The 18836-nt window shown below is 42.3% G+C and overlaps 3 protein-coding genes across 3 annotated transcripts; 2 read left to right on the forward strand and 1 right to left on the reverse strand.

Moving 5' to 3' along the window:
- Positions 1 to 3149: 3149 nt before the first annotated feature.
- Positions 3150 to 8960, forward strand: sec62 (SEC62 homolog, preprotein translocation factor). The gene is made up of 8 exons (XM_053497503.1): positions 3150 to 3256; positions 4924 to 5032; positions 5130 to 5235; positions 5342 to 5561; positions 5665 to 5760; positions 5894 to 5954; positions 6671 to 6790; positions 6885 to 8960. The coding sequence occupies exons 1-8, from the start codon at positions 3218 to 3220 to the stop codon at positions 7349 to 7351; spliced, it is 1218 nt and encodes a 405-aa protein (XP_053353478.1). The 5' UTR covers positions 3150 to 3217; the 3' UTR covers positions 7352 to 8960.
- A 910-nt stretch (positions 8961 to 9870) lies between these two features.
- On the reverse strand, positions 9871 to 11487 carry gadd45bb (growth arrest and DNA-damage-inducible, beta b). The gene is made up of 4 exons (XM_053497511.1): positions 11444 to 11487; positions 11255 to 11356; positions 10521 to 10746; positions 9871 to 10269 (listed from the first exon to the last, which is right to left on the reverse strand). The coding sequence occupies exons 1-4, from the start codon at positions 11485 to 11487 to the stop codon at positions 10165 to 10167; spliced, it is 477 nt and encodes a 158-aa protein (XP_053353486.1). The 3' UTR covers positions 9871 to 10164.
- A 5387-nt stretch (positions 11488 to 16874) lies between these two features.
- Positions 16875 to 18309, forward strand: LOC128525426 (cocaine- and amphetamine-regulated transcript protein-like). Its single transcript, XM_053497514.1, has 3 exons — positions 16875 to 17006; positions 17413 to 17496; positions 18120 to 18309. The coding sequence occupies exons 1-3, from the start codon at positions 16875 to 16877 to the stop codon at positions 18225 to 18227; spliced, it is 324 nt and encodes a 107-aa protein (XP_053353489.1). The 3' UTR covers positions 18228 to 18309.
- Positions 18310 to 18836: the final 527 nt, after the last annotated feature.

Here is an 18836-nt window from a genome sequence, read left to right on the forward strand (position 1 = left end):
TTTTAGTCAAGACCTTTATAATTATTCTACCATCATCACTCAGTCAAGTTTTTTGGGGGGCGAGGCTTGTAGGACGACTTTCACACACACTAACTTAATTTAAGCTTAACTTAACGGATTGGGAATGACTGCTGTTTGGCTTACGGATTACATAAATTGTCTGAATAACGGATTACATTTTTTTTTAAAAATCAATAAATAACTGAGAATTTAAATGGGGGACCTAATCCGTTAGATTACTCGTTACATCTAAAAAGGTAATGCAAGTACTCTAACGCGTTACACCCAACACTGGTCGACAAAAGATTAAGTTTTGTAAACACCAGTGTCAATGTTACTCCCAGTAATATTTTTCATCATATATCTCTAGTGAAACACACTCAGAGTTTAAATACTGTGGGAGATGTGTATGGTCACCTGCACACTGATGTATGAGAGCGTAAACTAAAATGGAAGTCTGAGTCTGGTCCTGTTCACTAACATGGCCTATGAGCTGTATCGCATCCTGCCACTAGGGGGACTCAGACAAATGATCTTAATTTCCTAAACAATGTTTATTGATTTACAAACAATTTTTCTCTACAAAGTTACATTATCTGGCACAACAAAAAAAAACACTATATAAAAAGAAGTCTCTATTATAATAACTGAAAGGAAACGGTATTAAGTTTTTAGACAATAATTTAATAAGAGAATAAATTACTTCAGTACAATAAGTTTTAACTTTAAATGTCCAGCTTCTTTAAAAGAGGTGTTTTTTTATCATGGATTCATAAATCAATATTAGTGGGCTATACACATTAATGGACACATCAACTGCTTTTTCTCTACCTTCAACTGGGCAAAAATTCAATTCCTCTTCTTAACGAAGGTGTAACACTACCTAGTGCTGCTGTTTATTAAAATTATCACCTCAAAGTATTTTGTAATGAATAATGTAATTATGCAAAAAAAAATCCAGTGGAATCTTGGATTACCAGCATAATTCGTTCCGGAAGTGGGCTCGTATTCCAAAACACTTGTAAACCAAAGCAAGTGTGCATAATTTGACACCGTGCCGGTTCACACTCTCTCTCTCGCCTTTAGTGTCTTTGTGTTTGTGCGTGTGTGTGAAGCAGAGAGGGGGTGCTTCACACACACACACACACACACACACACAGTAAAGGCGAGAGAGAGAAAGGAAAAGTGTGTGTGTGACCTGGCACGGTGTTAAATTACGTGCGAGCACACACATAATGCGCACACTCTTAACGACAGACAGGGAGAAAATGAATTTTTAACCTCTAATGAGACTTTCTTCTGCTTTACACACGCGCACACACGTGTTAGAAGAAACAGTACATACAGACACAAAATAAAATGTTTTACACACACACACACATGGTCACAGTGTTATAGTAAACAGTACACGCGTGCACAGATGTTGATTATACCAGTAAGAAATGCGCACTAAGACCCAGGAGACGATTACCCACAATTCCGCAGCGCAAGAGAGAGAAAAAACTTTAACTCAGTTGTGATCATGTGACGCTCTGCGTCAAAACAAGAAGCGCATGCGTAAAGCATGATACTCTATACTCGTAAACCAAGACTTGCTCATTTTTCAAGTCAATTTTTATTCAAAATCTTTGCTTGTCTTGTGGAACACTCGTAAACCGCATTACTTGCAATCCGAGGTTGCTCTTCTTGTAATCTTTAAGTTGAGGATATCTGTCACCTTTACTGGTCATGTGACCACAAAAAGACATTTTGGAGACATGTCATGGACATCGTCTCCCATGTTCTATGCAGAACTTTCCTAAGACTTGAAAATGCTATTTTTGGATATATTAATTTAAAAAATGCCTTTTTTGTGTAAATAACCTGGTCTTGCTAAATATCACATACACAAAGCAAAGACAACAGCTAAGGAGATTGCTAAAACTACTAACATTTGGTTCAGAACTGTAACACACATTATTAAACCCTGGAAGGATAGCAGTGACCCGTCACCCTCGAGGAAGAAATGTGGTCAGGAAAAAAACCTTAATGAGCGTGATGGGAGATCACTTACACACTTAGTAAAGTTACATGGAAAAAAATGTACAGTAGAAATCAAAGCTATGTTAAATAGTGAAAGTAAGAGCATTCTCATACACACACACTCACACACACACACACACACACACACACTCACACAATGTGATGAGAACCTAACAGCTGTGTGTCCATGAGAAAACCGCATGAGAAGGGAAGGACATGAAGCGATGCTCCCATCATTCATAGTGTCCACTGTACAAGCCTCTGGAGACAGTGTTATGATCTGGTTGATATGATCAGTGTTGATCAGTTGCTCAGGTTTAGACTCAGTAACATTATGGGGCAATAAAATTAAGTCATATATAAACACACATAATGGAACCTCATCTGATTTGGCAAAACATTTTCACCAGCATGGAAACTTTAGGCCGAACAACCGAACCATGTCGAACCGAACGCTGCTAAATAGTGCCTTTGTCTGGGAGCCGTTTAAAACTTGTTTGTTTCAGTGGAACGATAAGTGTAGGGAGTGTATGAATTTTATGATTTTTTTTATTATGTTTTGTGCAAGATTTAGATGTACCACCATGACCCCAAGAGAGTTAGCAAGGACGGTAGCCAGAGGAAAAGGGAGCCGATTTCAGTGGAAACTAAGAGAGAGAAGTCATCCATAAACAGTCAGCCAAGAGGATTCATAAATTAGGGTTAAGTGAGGTCTATTTATTTCATATTTTACATAATTTTCATGTATTTTCCAAACAATTCGATTATTTATACATATACTGTATACTGTTTATGTGGCTAAGGGGATGTTCTCAGGCTGCAGGGTCATGGGGGGGGTCAGGGGTCACTGATGCACATGGGGGGTGAAGGCTGGCCCGTGTGGTCGGATCCATTAGAAGTGTCAGAACCGAGTCAGAACACACAGTGTGTTAGTGTTAGGGTGGCAAAACAAGGACCTACTGAACATTGGGCAGGTGGTCATAATGTTATGGCTGATCAGTGTAGGGACACACACACACACACACACGCGCGCGCGCGCGCTGTAGTGCCCTGTGTGAGGTTAGGGGGCAGTAGAGTACACTGTGACGCGAGCGATGAAGAAGAAGTCAGCGCGTCACATGGTACAATCCTACAGACGTGGTAGTCTCGCCTGGTCACGTGATCGCCTCGGTCGAGTGAGAGGGGGAGATTTAGCATGATGGCGGAGCGCAGGAGACACAAGAAGCGAATTCAGGTGACCCGCTCCACGGCTTTCTTCTCTGTTCTTCAAGTAAAACAGAGGCGGTTTGTCTGTGACGTCACGACGCGGTGTGTGCGTCCCGCACGAGCTCGGGTCTGTGGGGATTCGGAGCGCGCGGGCTGTTTTTAGCCGGCTGTGCTAACTGAGAGGAAAAGTTGGCCATTTTGGAGACGAGTTTGTGTGTGTGTGTGTGTGTGTGTGTGTGCTGCTCAGACTCTGTGTGTGTGTGGAGATTAGTGTAGGTAAATGTTCCAGGTGCCGTGTTGGCAGGTGGGTTAACGGCCTCAGCGCGCGCACGCACGCACGCGCACACACACACACCATATACGGGTACAACATCTTTCACTTCCGGTTCTACAGAGACTCTGAGGTGAAATTTAGTACCACAGACACGCGCGTCATCCTGCACTCAGCATCTGTTAGTCCAATCAGTGCTCTCAGGGCTATAAGCCCCGCCCATAGGGGGCGTATCCAGCTCTAGAGTAGCAGCTCATTAACATTAATCAGGTTGTGTGTTGGTGTTAGTAAGTGGTCATATGATTTTCTCGCCCGCGCCTCTGCGTTACCACCGGCTCACACACCTACGCCACAACTCCACACACACACACACACACAGACAGCATCGCTCGGGGTGATTTCACACTGTGGCCCGGGAATCGTTTCTGAGAACACTTGGTCCCGAGTCCAGTAATTGTGGTCAGTGAGAACGCGGTCGTTCTGCGCTGATCCTGGGGTCGTTTGTAGAGGTGGGTTCAGGATCGATTTATGCATTCCTGCCTGGTGGGCGGGACAAATGTGCTCAAAAGAGGAAGTGACGTAATCATTATTCGACCGCGTCACCGGACATGATTAGATACTTTTTATTCATTCATATATCTACACTGTTCATTAGAGTTAATTGTACGGCTGTAGCTATCGAATATGTATTCTACAGAAAAATGTACTTTTGTTTAATTAAACAGCAATGTAAAATATATAAGAGAAACAAAGATTAATTGGTCTTAATTCTTTTTAGAAAAATATACTAAAACATAATCTAAGCTTTTAAAATTAAGCTTCGAGGCAGAAGATTTTGCCTCAATCAATTTTTTGTAATCGAATTACTCGAGGAATTATTTCAGCCCTAGTTTATTGTATTTTACCCAGTCTATTTATGTATTCATTGTGTACATCTGCATAATTAATTCAGTGTACATTAATAATAATAGTTTAACGTGATAAAAAAAAGAATGATAATAAAAAACAAAACATGGCTCATGTGCTATGACCAACAGTGTAACAGTAAAACCTTCGTAACCAACACCTGGTTAATTCCTCACTGCCTTTTGTCGCGTCGTATCCGTGCAGCACGCTCGTATAGTTGCTTCTTCATCTTCTTTCTCTGTGGACTTGGTATAAACAACAAACCAACTTTCTACCGATCAGAAACCTACTTGCCGATGTTGCTAATGAGAAAGCACACCTGCTGGGGATTCGGGGACGGGGACCAACCGTGCTTAGGCACTAAACAACACGAAACTCTTTTCTCCAATGTGAAAACGGCCTTAATGTGAGCAGGGGGTGTGGCCCAGTGCAGACGCTCTTGGGGCTGGTCGATAGTTGTAAGGTTTCCTCTCAGTCGTCAGGTTTTAGATCGTAACCCGTTCCTGTTCCGGTTGCAGGAGGCGAGCGAGCCGAGTAAGGAGGAGAAGGCGGTGGCCAAACACCTGCGCTTTAACTGCCCTACCAAGTCCACTAACATGATGGGCCACCGAGTCGACTATTTCACAGGTCAGCACACACACACTTCCTGCTAAAAAAAAAGAAAAAAAACATCTCTTCCTGTTTTATTGATCTGTTTTACTGATTGTGTGTGTGTGTGTTTCAGCATCTAAAGCGGTGGATTGTCTGCTCGACTCTAAATGGGCCAAATCCAAGAAACCTGAAGAGGCTTTATTCACCACCAGAGAGTCAGTGGTGGAGTACTGCAACAGGTGAGTGTGAGACTGGTCAGACTGGATCTCACTGGGATCTCTGGTTCAGAGACGCTGGGCTCCATTCTGATTACGGCACTGCTTTCTCTCTCTTTCTCTCTCATAGGCTCCTGAAGAAGCAGTTCTTCCACCGCGCTCTGAAAGTGATGAAGAAGAAACCAGAGAAAGACCCAAAGAAGGAGAAGGTGAAAGGTGAGGGAAGTAAAGAGGAGGAGAAGAAGAGCAAGAAGGAGAAAGAGAAGGAGAAGGAGAAAGAGAAGGAGAAAGAAAAAGAGAAAGAGAAGAAGAAAGACGCTGAGGCTGCAGAGACCAAGAAGGAGAAGAGCGTAAGCCTCTGTACTGACACGCAGAGTGTTTCAGTAGGTGTGTGCGCGCGCTAGGTGGTGTTCTGAAACCTTATGCTGTGTGTGTGTGTGTGTGTGTGTGTAGGATGACAGTCCAGGATCTCCAAAGAAGAAGAAGGAGGTTAAGAAGAAGTTTAAACTGGAGCCTCATGAGGATCAGCTGTTTCTGGATGGGAACGAGGTTCTGTTTTAGTGTACACACACACACACACACACACACACACACACACACAGTTTTTTTACAGTTTAAAAAAATCTAAAATGAAACTCTGCTCTCTCCCTCTTTCTGTGTGTGTGTGTGTGTGTGTGTGCAGGTGTACGTGTGGATTTATGACCCGGTCCATTTTAAAACCTTTGCCATGGGACTGGTATTGGGTACGTAACCAAAACTGTAACCGCAAACATAAATGTAACTGTAACTTTAATCGTAACTGTAACTTTAATTGTATTGTAATTGTAACTTGTGTCTCTGTACCGCGCACTGGTCTTGTGTAGGGTCAGGGCGAAACCACAAACACGTCACGTTCCTTTTGTACCAGACGTCATATTAATACACACACACGCGCGCACACACACTTTTTTTTGTCTTTTTTTTTTGTGTATGAGTCAGGTGAGTGTAAGCGTTGCTCTTGCGCAGTTTTATCTCAGTTTCATTACAAATCTCATCTCTACATATTTTTTCTTTACTTTTGTTTATTTGTTTGTAAATCTAATTTTAAGAGAGACAATCGGTCTGTTAGCTAGCTCACAATAGGCCAGGTTTCTCCCACATCCCGCGTTCTGCGTTATGATTGGTTGGATACGTCAGTCTGACGTATGATTGGTCAGATGAGTATGAGATGCTGCGAGCCAATCCTGAAGCAGGAAGGCGGGACGGAAAATAAAAACTAACGCAGTGTCGCAAGCGATTACTAATGATTAAATCTCAGCATGTGGTGTTTTAAGATCTGCGTTAATGACGAGGATTGTCCACTTGACTAACAACACAAATCACTCCAGTTTTGGCGAGATCAGAGAAGTTTTGAGGATTGTCATGCAGTGTGGTGTCGCTCCCCATGGGCGTTAACATGAGGTGTGTGTGTGTGTGTTAGTGATTGCGGTGATAGCTGCAACGCTGTTCCCCTTGTGGCCGGCGGAGATGAGAGTGGGCGTGTACTACCTGAGCGTGTGTGCAGGCTGCTTCGTCGCCAGCATCCTCCTCCTGGCTGTCGGTAAGAGCGCGTCTCCTGCTTTATTACCTGTTCATAACACCATTGTCTTGTCTCTGAATGTCCATCGCCATGTCCCCTCTTGGTCTCTCTGCAGCTCGCTGTATTCTGTTCCTGATTATCTGGTTGGTCACCGGGGGGCGCCATCACTTCTGGTTCCTCCCCAACCTGACGGCAGACGTGGGCTTCGTCGACTCGTTCCGTCCAGTTTACACACACGAGTACAAGGGCCCGAGGAACGGCAAGAAGGGCGCGGGGGAGAAGTCCGAGGGCAAGGGCGCCAAGAAATCCGACAGCGAGGACAAATCAGACGGCGAGAAGAAGGAGGAAGAGGAGGAGGAAGCGGAGGAGGAAGAAGAAGAGGAGGCGGGAAAGGAGGCGGAGCGGCGCTCGGACTCGGACAGCGAGCGGCGAGAGGACGAGGGATCGCAGCACAGCAACGGAAACGACTTCGAGATGATCACGCGCGATGAGCTCGAGCAGCACACGGACGAGGAGGAGGAGGAGGAAGAGGAGGAGGAGCAAGAGGAAAAAGAGGAGGAGCCTAAACCCCAGCAGACGTAAACTCTGTAAACGTTCATGAGATTCGCCCATCACGTCGCACACCGCAATCTTCCACTACAGACGCACCACTGGGGTCAAAGGTCAACTTCGCCAAGAGCGGGAACACAACTTCTGGCGGCCATCTTGGATTTGTTTTATTTCCTAATTTAAAAAAAAAAAACAAACACACACACACACACACTTATACAAAGACACACTGCGTCTGTGTTTACTGGTTGTGTAATTAGTATCGAGTTTCCGTGTGTGTGTGTGTTACATAATCTAACACACTATGATCGTAGTAGGCTGTTGTTCAGTCTGGACCAATGTATCTTATTCTGTCAAGGTGTGTGTGTTTGTGTGTGTGTGTGTTTTCGGAAATTGTTTTATTTTTTTCTTCAAGGAAAGTAAACATAATCATGATCCAAGGCTCTACCCACATTTAAATTAATTCAACACAGCGCTCGCATCCTATTGGTCGATGGGTGGTGGGCGTGTCCTTAGTCAGTGCCAAAACCCGCCGTATCCGCTCATCATCCCTACGCATCACCACTTGGTGTTTTACGGCGAAGCGTTCTGAGCGTCTCCCTGACGACGACGATGATCGACTTCTTCGGCCGTGTCCCAAACCACACTTCAATCTTTTTGAGTTTTTTTTTTTTTATCCGACTTAAATGTGATGTTTTCTGATGATGTCACACTGCCTTCTCCAATAAACACGGTTAAGCCCCTCCCCCTTAACACCATATTTTCTACCTCACCGTCTAATCTCAGCTCACCTTTCTAACCACTCAATGTTAACCGCTAGCTAGAGAGGTCACGACGACCCTACAGACTTCATCTCCGTAGCCTGCAGACGAGCGCTAGGTGTGTGCGCGCGCTAGACGTTGGCTTTCTGACATCTCTGTCATGTATCTAGAAGCTGCGTAAACTCCTCTATAGCTAACTAGTTTGAAGACTAATTTAATAACATGCTAATAACGTATGTGTGACTCGTGTGTTTGACTTCGTACCAACTTCAGATTAGATTAGATTAGCCGAGCGAGCGAGCTATCTGTAGTCGCTGTGTCCGCTCAGCAGGAACGCCAGTGCTCTCTTCTTCTTCTTCTTCATACCAAGCTTCGTTTTCCTTCGTAAGCGAGATCACGCTGCTTTGTTGGTGAGACATGTAGCTAGTTTTGGTTTGGAACACGGCCGAGGCGGATTATTTCACACATGGCGAGAAAAGTCCAGCTGCTCGCTTAGACCTCTGTATATGTGTTTATATGAGAATATCGCATTAAGTAGATGCTATGTAGTGAAAGACACACACACACACACACACACGCACACAGGCTCGATGGAGTGTGTGATGAGCTGATCCTCTGACTCAAAGTCCATGAACTCGTTCTCCATTTCTTATGTTTGTCCATCTCATTTGCATATTCATGTGCGTCTCATTTGCATATTCATGTGGACGTCACATGCCCACGTGCCAGCAGGTGTTAATTATATATTTTTTTTATCATTTCCAGATAGATTATAAAGCTGTTGCGTGTTAACGATTATAATAATTATAATAATGTATTAATACATGCAGCGTCGCTTCATATTTCTAAATGTGTACAAATAAAAGAAAAGTACAAAAACACAAGTGTGTGTGTGTGTGACGACATGTGGGATTGCTAGGAACGTCCTCTCCACCATCAGAATGGACCAGGAAGGGGATATATGTGACCGTGCGTGTGGCGTGGTTGTTGAGGTCAGAGTTGAACAGACTGGTTGGAGCTGATAGAAAGGCAACAGAAACTCTAATAACATCTGGTTACACCTGAGGTCTGCTGAACACACGACACATGGAACCCTGAGGCAGATGTGCAACAGCAGCAGAAGCCCAGATTGGGCGTGGCTCCTGTCAGATAAGAACAGGAACCTGAGGCCACAGGTCACATGATCTCACCAACATCAGACACCAGAAGATCAAGTTCTGTCAAGGTTCTGTCAATTCTGACGACAAATCTGCAGCGAGAGTGTTGGCAAGGTGTACCTAATAAAGTGGCAGCTGAGTGTGTATTCGTCCTGCCAGATAAACTAGCACTGAGTAACACTCGCTGTGTTCTGCCACAGAGAGAGAGAGGGAACTCTTTCCATACACGAGACTAATGTGAAAACCTTCAAAGATTTGCGATTAAACTACAATTCTGTGTGGTGTCAAGCTCCTCCCATTTTGAAATAAGCTCCTCCTGTTTTTTGGTAAGCTGTTATATTTGAGTTAAGCCCCTCCCATGTAGTGTTAGGCCTGTCATGTGATGGTAAGACAATCCTATTTAGAGTTAAACTCTATGTGGATCAAGTCCTGCCCATATAGAGTTTAGTAACTCTTTAGACTCAAGCCCCTCCCAAGTATTCATAAATTGTGTGTGATGTTATTTAAGAAATTCACGCCGTGTTTTTTAAAAAACTTTTTGCAGGTTTTTTATTTGACTTCAGACAATCTTATATAGACCTACTGTATACAGCATGAGTCTTTTTTTTTGTATTTACAGTCGGCTGGTCGACGTGACGCGAGCTCGAACCTGCCGAGGAGAACGTCCTGCCGTTTGTGTGTGAGATCCTGCACGCAGCGTGGATATAAACCTTAGCCATAGCCGCACCGCTCTCCTCCGTCACACCTCCATCATTACAGTTAGCACGTGTAAGTTAATGCTAGATGAGTCGAGGTAGCGTTACTGTACACACGAGTAGCGCTGTCTCCGTGATCACGGATTCACAGATTTGCTGTAGGAGTCAACCTAACGCTCTCTTCAGATCCAACGTCTTCAGCGTAGCATTGGGTCCTGGTGCTCAGGTGCTCCTCAGCGCTCATCCAGGTTGATGTGAGGGAGCCACTGGTTTCTGCAGAGGTTCTCTCGACAAAACCGACCCACTTCACTTAACTTCTTGTGGTCAACCAGTGGATTCTGAATAGAAACCATAGCATTAGCAGGGTAAAACTACAACATCTACCACAAACAATTTATTATCCAAAATGATTTTTTAAATAGTTTTAGCATAAACGGCAAACGGACACGAAAGTCATAGTTAAAATCGTCTGAAGTTAGCATGATGCTAACAAGCCCCGATAAACATCCGTTTCCTTTACAGAACCTCATCGCTCACTTTTAAGCGACTCATCAGCGTGACGGCTGCGTTAGCGTTAACATTAGCTTACCGTGACCAGGATGCAGTGCAGGTCTTTGGGCTGGTGGGCGTGTCCTTCTGAGGTGGGTGTTTCTCCCAGTGCCTCGGCCAGACGTCTCATTCCGCTGACGCGCAGCAGGTCGATGTGGACCTCGCGACAGAACGCCTGCAGGAGTGTGAAGTGGATCTGCAGAGCGACGTCGCACTCGTCTGCCTCGTCCGCTGCTAGAACACACAGGACCACACTGTCCGGGTCTCTGTAGAGTGGGCGCACACACACATATGCACAGTTAGTGTTTGTTGTACACTGTTATGTGTTAATGGAGGTATGAGTGTCTGCCTGTCTGTTTGTTTATGCATGCATCACATAAAAACTACTGAAGGAATGTTCCTGTGGTTCTCACAGGTGGGTTTGGCTGAACTTGAGGAAACATCTAGGGTTTGTTTCATTGCAATCGACTCATGGGACGAGAAGACGGGCTATTTTGAAATATAAATGGAAAGCGCCCTCATGTCATTTAAAAAAACAAAAGAATCATTAGTTCATCTCAAAACTCAACAGATGGCGTTTTTAATACGAGTTTATGAGTTTACGATTTAAATTTACTTGATAAAAACGATCGCACGGCTTTATGTAAAATATCTCCATCTGGTTTATATCGCAATATGAGATATCGCCTTCAGAACTCGCATCCAAGTTCATATGCCGAGGTTCCACTGTATTTCTGTGTGTGTGTGTGTGTGTGTTGTGTAAATAAAACTCACACATTGAGCAGTTGTGCAGCTTCATAAACTCCCAGTGTGACGCAGTCCTGACGCCTCGCTGCTGAGAGCAACTCCACCAGAGCATCAGCCACGCCCTCCACCCTACACACACACAATCTTATTATATTATTATTATTATAATTGATATCATTATTATTATAATACCATAGTGTATAGATAAGGACTTACTGTGAGTGAGAGCAGTCGCAGCTCCAAACCTCTCCGAGAGTCATGATCACACACCTGCAGTAAGTAATTCACTAATTAATGATGAACCCACAACTGTCTGTCTCTCTCAGTGTCTATCTCTCTTATACCTGCCACGGTGGGCGGGGCGATGGGCGGGGCGAAACTACAACCGAAACCAAGTTCGCCTTAATGCTGGTGTGCACGCGTGCGTTCCCTCTTAATCATAGTCAAGATTAAATTAAATCATGTTAAATGGATTTCATGTCAAAAACTCTTTATGATCAGACTGATTAATCAGCGCCGGATAATCATCACATTTACATTTCACTAGATATTTTGAGTCTCCCGAAGTATAACAATAACAATAATAATAATCAATTAAAAACAATAAAATAACATAACATTAATTATATTAAAATTATCGCTTTTCTTTTGTCAAGAAAAATTCTGCAGGACCTGAGAGAACACCGCGAGTCTGTTTATTATAATACAACTAACTTCTATAGTTATTAGCAGTAGTTAAAATTATAATAATTTTATTATAATATAGAATTATATATGATATATAGATGGATTATATAGAAGTATTATTATTATTATTGTTGTTGTATAGGGTTTAGTGTGTGTGTGTGTGTGTTTAGTGTCTGGGCCCTGGTGTCCCAAATTCAACATCACACACATCAACATCCCGTAATAATTCCTGTATTGAGGAGCGTGTGTGTGTGTGTGTGTGTGTGTAAGAGAGAGAGATAGAAAGAGAGAGGGGTGATGTCTCTAACACCCAGAGTTTAGTGTAACACACACACACACACACACACCAGGAGTGACATTATTTGTGTTAACATGACACACTCCTGTCTTGTTATTCTCTGTCTGAGTTTGGGATGCGTGTGGTGAAGACGGTCCTGTCCTCGGCTGATACAGACAGCTGTCTCTCTGAGGACTCGTGACTGCAGTCACTCCATAGTTCAGGACTGGAGTTTCCTACAGTCTACCTGAGTCTCCAATAACCAACTGGACTCCATATGAACTTCTCCACATCTCCTGTTATACTGAACTTCCAGCCTCCTAACACACAGTATGAGTGCAGATCAATCCCTGCTATCTGTTATCACCCAGATGAGGATGGGTTCCCTGTTGAGTCTGGTTCCTCTCAAGGTTTCTTCCTATTACCATCTCAGGGAGTTTTTCCCGTCACCTTTCATTTTATTTAATTAATTTTTTTTCCTTTATGAATTTCTTGATGGTGCTTTATGTGTTGTATATAGTTTTGCTGAATAAAGCTTCATATTTTAAATAAACAGATAAATGAATAAATGAATGTTGTGTGTTTTCCTCTCTCAGCAGGTCGGGGTTCTCACACAGAGCCAGACATCATCGTGTTCTCAGTTAATCAGCCACTTAAGCTCATTATTACAAATTAATAGCTTTAAACAGGTTTCATAATGTTTGGTCTGATTTATGAACTACACACCAGTGACAAATGATGTTTGGAAATTAATTAACAAAAGAACAATCACACAATGATGATTTCTTAACAACATAAAAAATATTCACTTCAATTTATTGAACAATTCAGTTTAATTGATTATTGAAGTGATTTTAATCTCATTGTCTCAAAGCAGCTTCACAGAATCGAACGAAAATGATTTAATATTATTTCCATCCAGCTGCGTGATGAAGAGATGCGACTCTGTGTTTAAAAGACTTTATTCTTCTGCTCAAACATTCAGTCACAGTCACTTAGTACAAATGTCCTCCTCTTCCTCCTCCTCCTCCTCCTCCTCATCATCATTTTTCTTTATATTTTATATATTTCATATGAATGTAGTAATTAATGCTTAATATTCTCTACAGCCTGCTCACACCCTCCTCATCCTCATCATCACGTCAGGGCCCTGAGGGCTGCACTGCACTTCAAGAGATTTGAACTCAATTACTGATGAAGCTCTAAACAGCACTGAGAATAAACTTAACACTGTAAGGAAACTCTGACTTTATGTTTATTTAAAACATTTAAACATTTAAAGCAGTGTTTTGTTTTTAATTTTCTCCAGATGAAGCTCTGAGCAGAACAATGGTGCACTGATCATTAACTCGGGCATTGATCTGACTGAGTGATGGATCGTTCTCACCTCGCGGCTCTGATCTGTTCATCAGAACTAACGACCGTTTCAACGACTTCCATCCGAAATCTCACCAGAACCAGATCGGGTGTAAAAACTTCCGGCAAAAAATATAATGAGAGAGAAGTCAAGATTATCCCTGAAGCTCAGTAGACTTTGTGTATACTCGCTTAGCTACAGTATCTCACAAAAGTAAGTACACCCCTCACATTTCAGCAAGCGCTTTATTATATGTTCTGCAGGGACGATACTGTAGAAATGAAACGTGGATCTACTTTAGAGTCGTCAGTGTGCAGTTTGTATATCAGTACAGATTTACTGTCCTCTAACAATAACTCAACATACAGACAGCGAAAATAAGTACACTCTCAGTGCACATGTCAAAACTGTGTCCAAAGTGTCAGTATTGTGTGTGAGCACCGTCCTTATCTATCACGGCCTCAGTCCTCCTGGACCTGGACTTCACCAGAGCTGCACATGTTATCACTGAGGGTGTGCTCAGTCTTGTTGCCAGTTATTTTGACAATATTGTCTGTATAATGAGTTACTTTCCGAGGACAGCAAATCTGTACCAATATACAAGATGCACATTGACGACTCTAAAATATATCCAAGTTTTATTTCTATAGTCTTGTAGTACTTTTGTCAGCGAGTTTACTCAACAGTGCCCACTAATGTTAGCAAGAAGGAAACAGAACTAGCATTACCAACGTTACTAGCATTAGCTTATATGATCATGTGATTGAGTAGTCTAGTTTATTAAAATATGTGTGGAATTATGTTTGATAATAATGCTAATTGTTTTTGGTATTTTGATTTCCTGTTGCTGATACGTGTAGCTCAGTGAGTGTTAGCTTACATGCTAGCCTGCTAATCATCATAGCTGCGAATGTTAACATGGAAATTAGACTAACAAAGTGATGGAGTAAAGTGTGTGTGTGTGTGTCAAAAAAGACAAACTTAAAACGCTAGAAATTAAAAACCATAAAGCATAAGAGCAGCTGCTGATCTAGCTTCTGGCCAAAACACAGTACTGTACTTATTATTATTTTATATATTATTTCTGTTACACATATAATAGAGAAAAGGAGTGTGCTAAAGATGCTACTTCTGAAGTTTATGCAAGATAGAAATGACCGATCTCGCTTCCCTAAAACTTTAGCTGTTTTGTAGAGATGATTATATGAGCCCCAAAAATAGTGTTAATCTTGTCAGCTATTTTAGTCTTAGTCCTAGGGTAAGTGTCCCAGTTAGTTTTGATCATATTTAGTCAATCTCACCATATTTTGTTTTAGTCGACTAAATTTAGTCTGGACGTTTTCGTCTAGTTTTAGTCAATGAAAACGTAACATTTTAGCAATAAGATTATTAATCAACCCTGCAGTCACTCTGCTCTAATCCAAACCCTTTTAACAGGTTAATTATCTTATCATTTTAAAAATATGTCTTTTCATCTGATGTTTTCAGCTAATTATATTTAGTTTTAAACATCATCACAAGTGCTGCATGTCCACATTTTTTTAAACTACAAAACAATAGAAGTAGTACGGAGAATACAGTGTTTTAAAACTATTTTTTTTTTGTGAATAAGTATTTACACACTTGGACTGTTGTAGGGATTCTGTAGCTCCTCCTATTAGCTTAATGTGTTTGGCAACAGTTTAACTAAATAATACAATAAAATGAAATAAAATAAAATTCATCACGACATCATTATATTAACACGTGGTAACATCATTAACATAAAGAGTCTCTACAACTGGGTGATTATTATGGGATGCCTTGATGCATCTCTTCAGGTTTGTGGTATTTTTTCCAGAGATTGCGTTCCCCCACTGTTTCCCCTCCGATATTACGACACATCGGCTTTTTCTCTCCGGGTAAATATGAAGAAAATGGGTCCAGATGTCGTCTCTTCTCTTTGGCCCAGTAAAGACGACTGAGCTTGTAACGTCCCGTCTTTTTTTCGAACCACATTTTAGTCTCGTCTTATTTGGTCGACAATATTGGATGCTGATTTTATCACTGTCACTGTTCACTGATATCCGTGACGTCCCGTCATCGTCTCGTCTTAGTCACAGAGGTCGTCAATCAATATTTTTCGTCATCTGTAGTGTCTGTAACCGTGTCAAATTCATGTTGCAATATCCTAACAATTTCAACAGACCTGGAACTCTCTGTGCAGGAACCCTCACGTATCCACGTTTATAATCTGGCTCCCAAGCATTTCGGTTTAACATCCTCATGTCTGATTCTGGTTTGGATTGGGTTGTTTTTGGTAAACGTTTCTGCATTACATACATTCTGTAGTGTGGTACGTGTACAGGATCAGAAGATAAGTGCCATAATAGTGTAAGGAAGACCCTGGAACCAGTACCATCGGACCACACCATGTCTTATCAGGCGCCATTGTCTTCATATGATGACATCACGCTGTCTCTGATATTGTGTGTGTGTGTGTGTGTCCTTGCAATATTTTTGTATGACTTTGTAACATCACTCTTTTTACAAGCGTCTTCCTGTTCTGAGTCGGGTTCTGCGATGAGGAACACAGTTCCAAATGCTCCTGTTCCTGCAGCACGTTGTTAAAACCTGTGTGTGTCGTGTGTGTGTGTGTGTGTGTGTGTGTGTGTGTGTATGTCATGTTCACATCCTGAGGTCTCTCACACACCTCTGACCCCTCATTTCCCCTCCTTGTCCCCAATCACAGCCCTGTCAATATTGGACAGGAGACGTGTCGTGCTGGGGGTAACGCCTCCCGTCTCGCTTTAGAGCGTCGCACTTTAAGCTAACAATAGCTCTGATGTCACTCTGATAATTTACTCTAATTACTGCAGGTCTATTAAGAAACATTCACTTCCTGTAAGACTAACTATGTAGACCATCAGTCTGTTTTGTTTACTATAGAAACAAGATCGACCAATCAGATTTCAGTATCTGTAATGATGTACGATAAATCTGACATATGGTGGGTGTCTGAGTTCTGCGCGTTGGTTGGTCACAAGGAGTTGATTCTCTGACATTGACATTAGGTTATATTCATGCGTTTCCATAGCAACGGCTCGTTCGCGGTGTTTGCTAATCACTAACTGGCGACAGCACTCTCATTTTCTATCTATGTCTCTCCGCGTGCTCTCTGACCCCTGCGCTGTAATCGGGACGCGGCCCGAGCGGAGTTCCTGAGCTCCAGGTGACGGATCAGAATGAATCATTTATCACCCGGCATCAGGGCGAGTATAAAGCTACGGCCTCACCACACACACACACACACACACACACGGAGCGTTAGCGTGAGCTTCATCACCATGACCAGCGCCTGCCTCGTCCTCGTCAGCGCCACCTTCTGCCTGTCTGCTGCTCTCTCCTGCTGTGACGAGTCGCTCGATCGGCGCTCCGTACACACAGCTCTGATCAAATCCCAACAGGAGAAAGACCTGGTGAGAACACACACACACACACACACACACACACAACATTACAGGTACACACTTCGCTCACAAACCTTCTGCCATGAGCTTTAATTTGTAGGATTTGGGAATCACTCTTCATTGTCCAAAATGTGTCATGAATTAATTAATTTATTTGTTTACCTATTTATTTATTTATTTATTTGATTGTTTCGTTGGACTTTTGAATTTAAGAAATCTTGAAAACAAATTCAAACTTTTTTTACACAGTTTTTTGATATTTGATTATTAGCAGGGAGATTGATTTGAAGTCATATTTCATTAGCAAGATTACAAATTAATTAAATCTTATAAATTAATTGAATAAAGACAAAATAAACATCTCTATGGTTCTGTGTGTGTGTGTGTGTGTGTGTGTGTGTGTGTGCGTGTATAGATTGAGGCTCTGCAGGCGGTTCTCGAGAAATTAAAGGACAAACAGCTCCCGAACACTGTGAAGAAATTCGGCCAACTTCCCTTGGTAAGAGAACGCTACACAGATACTGTGTTCTGATTGGCCGAGAGCGGTACAGTGTGTTCTGATTGGCCGAGAGCGGTACAGTGTGTTCTGATTGGCCGAGAGCGGTACAGTGTGTTCTGATTGGCCGAGAGCGGTACAGTGTGTTCTGATTGACTAAGAGCAGTACACTGCATTTTGATTAGCTGAGAGCAGTACACTGCGTTCTGATTGGCTAAGAGCAGTACACTGCGTTCTGATTGGCTGAACCCTAATTGACATTATTTTGAGACTATTTCATCTCCTTTAGACTCTTACAGCAGTTCTCTGGTTCCCAGATATCACCTCGTGTCCGTGTTCTTCACCTTCGTTCAAAAACTCTGAATACAGTCCTATAAACTGCGATCTGTTTCTTTAATCACTTTTTTTGCCCACGCTGTAGTTCCCTTCTATTCCCCAGTTCCTGTGTCATCTTGTCTCCAGTGTCTCTAGTGTATGACTATCTGCCTTAGTGTCCTTGTTGCTTAGTTACTATTCTCCCCAGTTGCCCAGTTCCCTAGCAGTGGATTAATTTCTGTTGTCGGTGATCGGGTTCCTAATTAGGTTGATCATCTTCATGAGTGTTTTTTACTCTCTGTTTCCTGAAGTGTGATGCCGGGGAGCAGTGTGCAGCGCGTAAGGGGGCGAGGGTGGGCAAACTGTGCGGCTGTCCCCCCGGGACCACTTGTGACTTCTTCATCATGAAGTGCCTCTGAAGAAAGGATGGAGAACACACCAAGTGTACACCACTGCACTGTTTTTTTCATGTGAAGGTCTACTACTTGTATGAAGGTCACACTTCTGTACCATTCCAGTATTTCTCCTAAAGTGAAGTGTACACTACATGATCGACAATAAAAGGAAAGCTGTTGTTTATTACAAATCGCCTCACTGTGTTTGTGTGACTCTGATTATTATTAATTATTATTATTATTATTATAATTACTAGTGTTATTACGAGTCACTGACGTGAAAATAGTTTGTATAAACAGTTAAAAGGTTAAATCTAATAATAATCCGATCTGATCTTTAATGTAATCAGTGATATTATTATTATTATTATTATTATTATTATTAGAGGTTGAACCCCACGTCCATGTCTGTGTGTCTCTCTGTACAGCAGAACTCTCTGTCTAACTTATTAATACAAAGAAATCCCATTCTGTAAGGTTGAGTATCTTACGCCTTGTTTACACTAAGTTGTCCTTCTTTGGTGCTCAGACAAATACACTCCCTGTTCGGTAATCGGAGAGTGAATCACAGATGAGAAATGGAAAAAGTAGATCAAAGGATAAAGATGAAGTTTTGTCTTAAAACCACTCCAG

The sequence above is a fragment of the Clarias gariepinus genome, chromosome 1, assembly GCF_024256425.1.
Source record: "Clarias gariepinus isolate MV-2021 ecotype Netherlands chromosome 1, CGAR_prim_01v2, whole genome shotgun sequence".
Lineage (NCBI taxonomy): Eukaryota > Metazoa > Chordata > Actinopteri > Siluriformes > Clariidae > Clarias > Clarias gariepinus.

Excerpts from the sequence above, each read along its gene's own strand:
- sec62 (XM_053497503.1), top strand. The coding sequence starts at position 3,218 with ATGATGGCGGAGCGCAGGAGACACAAGAAGCGAATTCAG. Across the intron at positions 5,033-5,129 it reads CCGAGTCGACTATTTCACAG|CATCTAAAGCGGTGGATTGT; the intron begins GTCAGCACACAC and ends TGTGTGTTTCAG. Across the intron at positions 5,761-5,893 it reads TGTTTCTGGATGGGAACGAG|GTGTACGTGTGGATTTATGA; the intron begins GTTCTGTTTTAG and ends GTGTGTGTGCAG.
- gadd45bb (XM_053497511.1), bottom strand. The coding sequence starts at position 11,487 with ATGACTCTCGGAGAGGTTTGGAGCTGCGACTGCTCTCACTCACA. Across the intron at positions 11,357-11,443 it reads TGCGACTGCTCTCACTCACA|GGTGGAGGGCGTGGCTGATG; the intron begins GTAAGTCCTTAT and ends GTGTGTGTGTAG. Across the intron at positions 10,747-11,254 it reads GCTGCACAACTGCTCAATGT|AGACCCGGACAGTGTGGTCC; the intron begins GTGAGTTTTATT and ends CCCACTCTACAG.
- LOC128525426 (XM_053497514.1), top strand. The coding sequence starts at position 16,875 with ATGACCAGCGCCTGCCTCGTCCTCGTCAGCGCCACCTTCTGCCTGTCT. Across the intron at positions 17,007-17,412 it reads CCCAACAGGAGAAAGACCTG|ATTGAGGCTCTGCAGGCGGT; the intron begins GTGAGAACACAC and ends GTGCGTGTATAG. Across the intron at positions 17,497-18,119 it reads AATTCGGCCAACTTCCCTTG|TGTGATGCCGGGGAGCAGTG; the intron begins GTAAGAGAACGC and ends TGTTTCCTGAAG.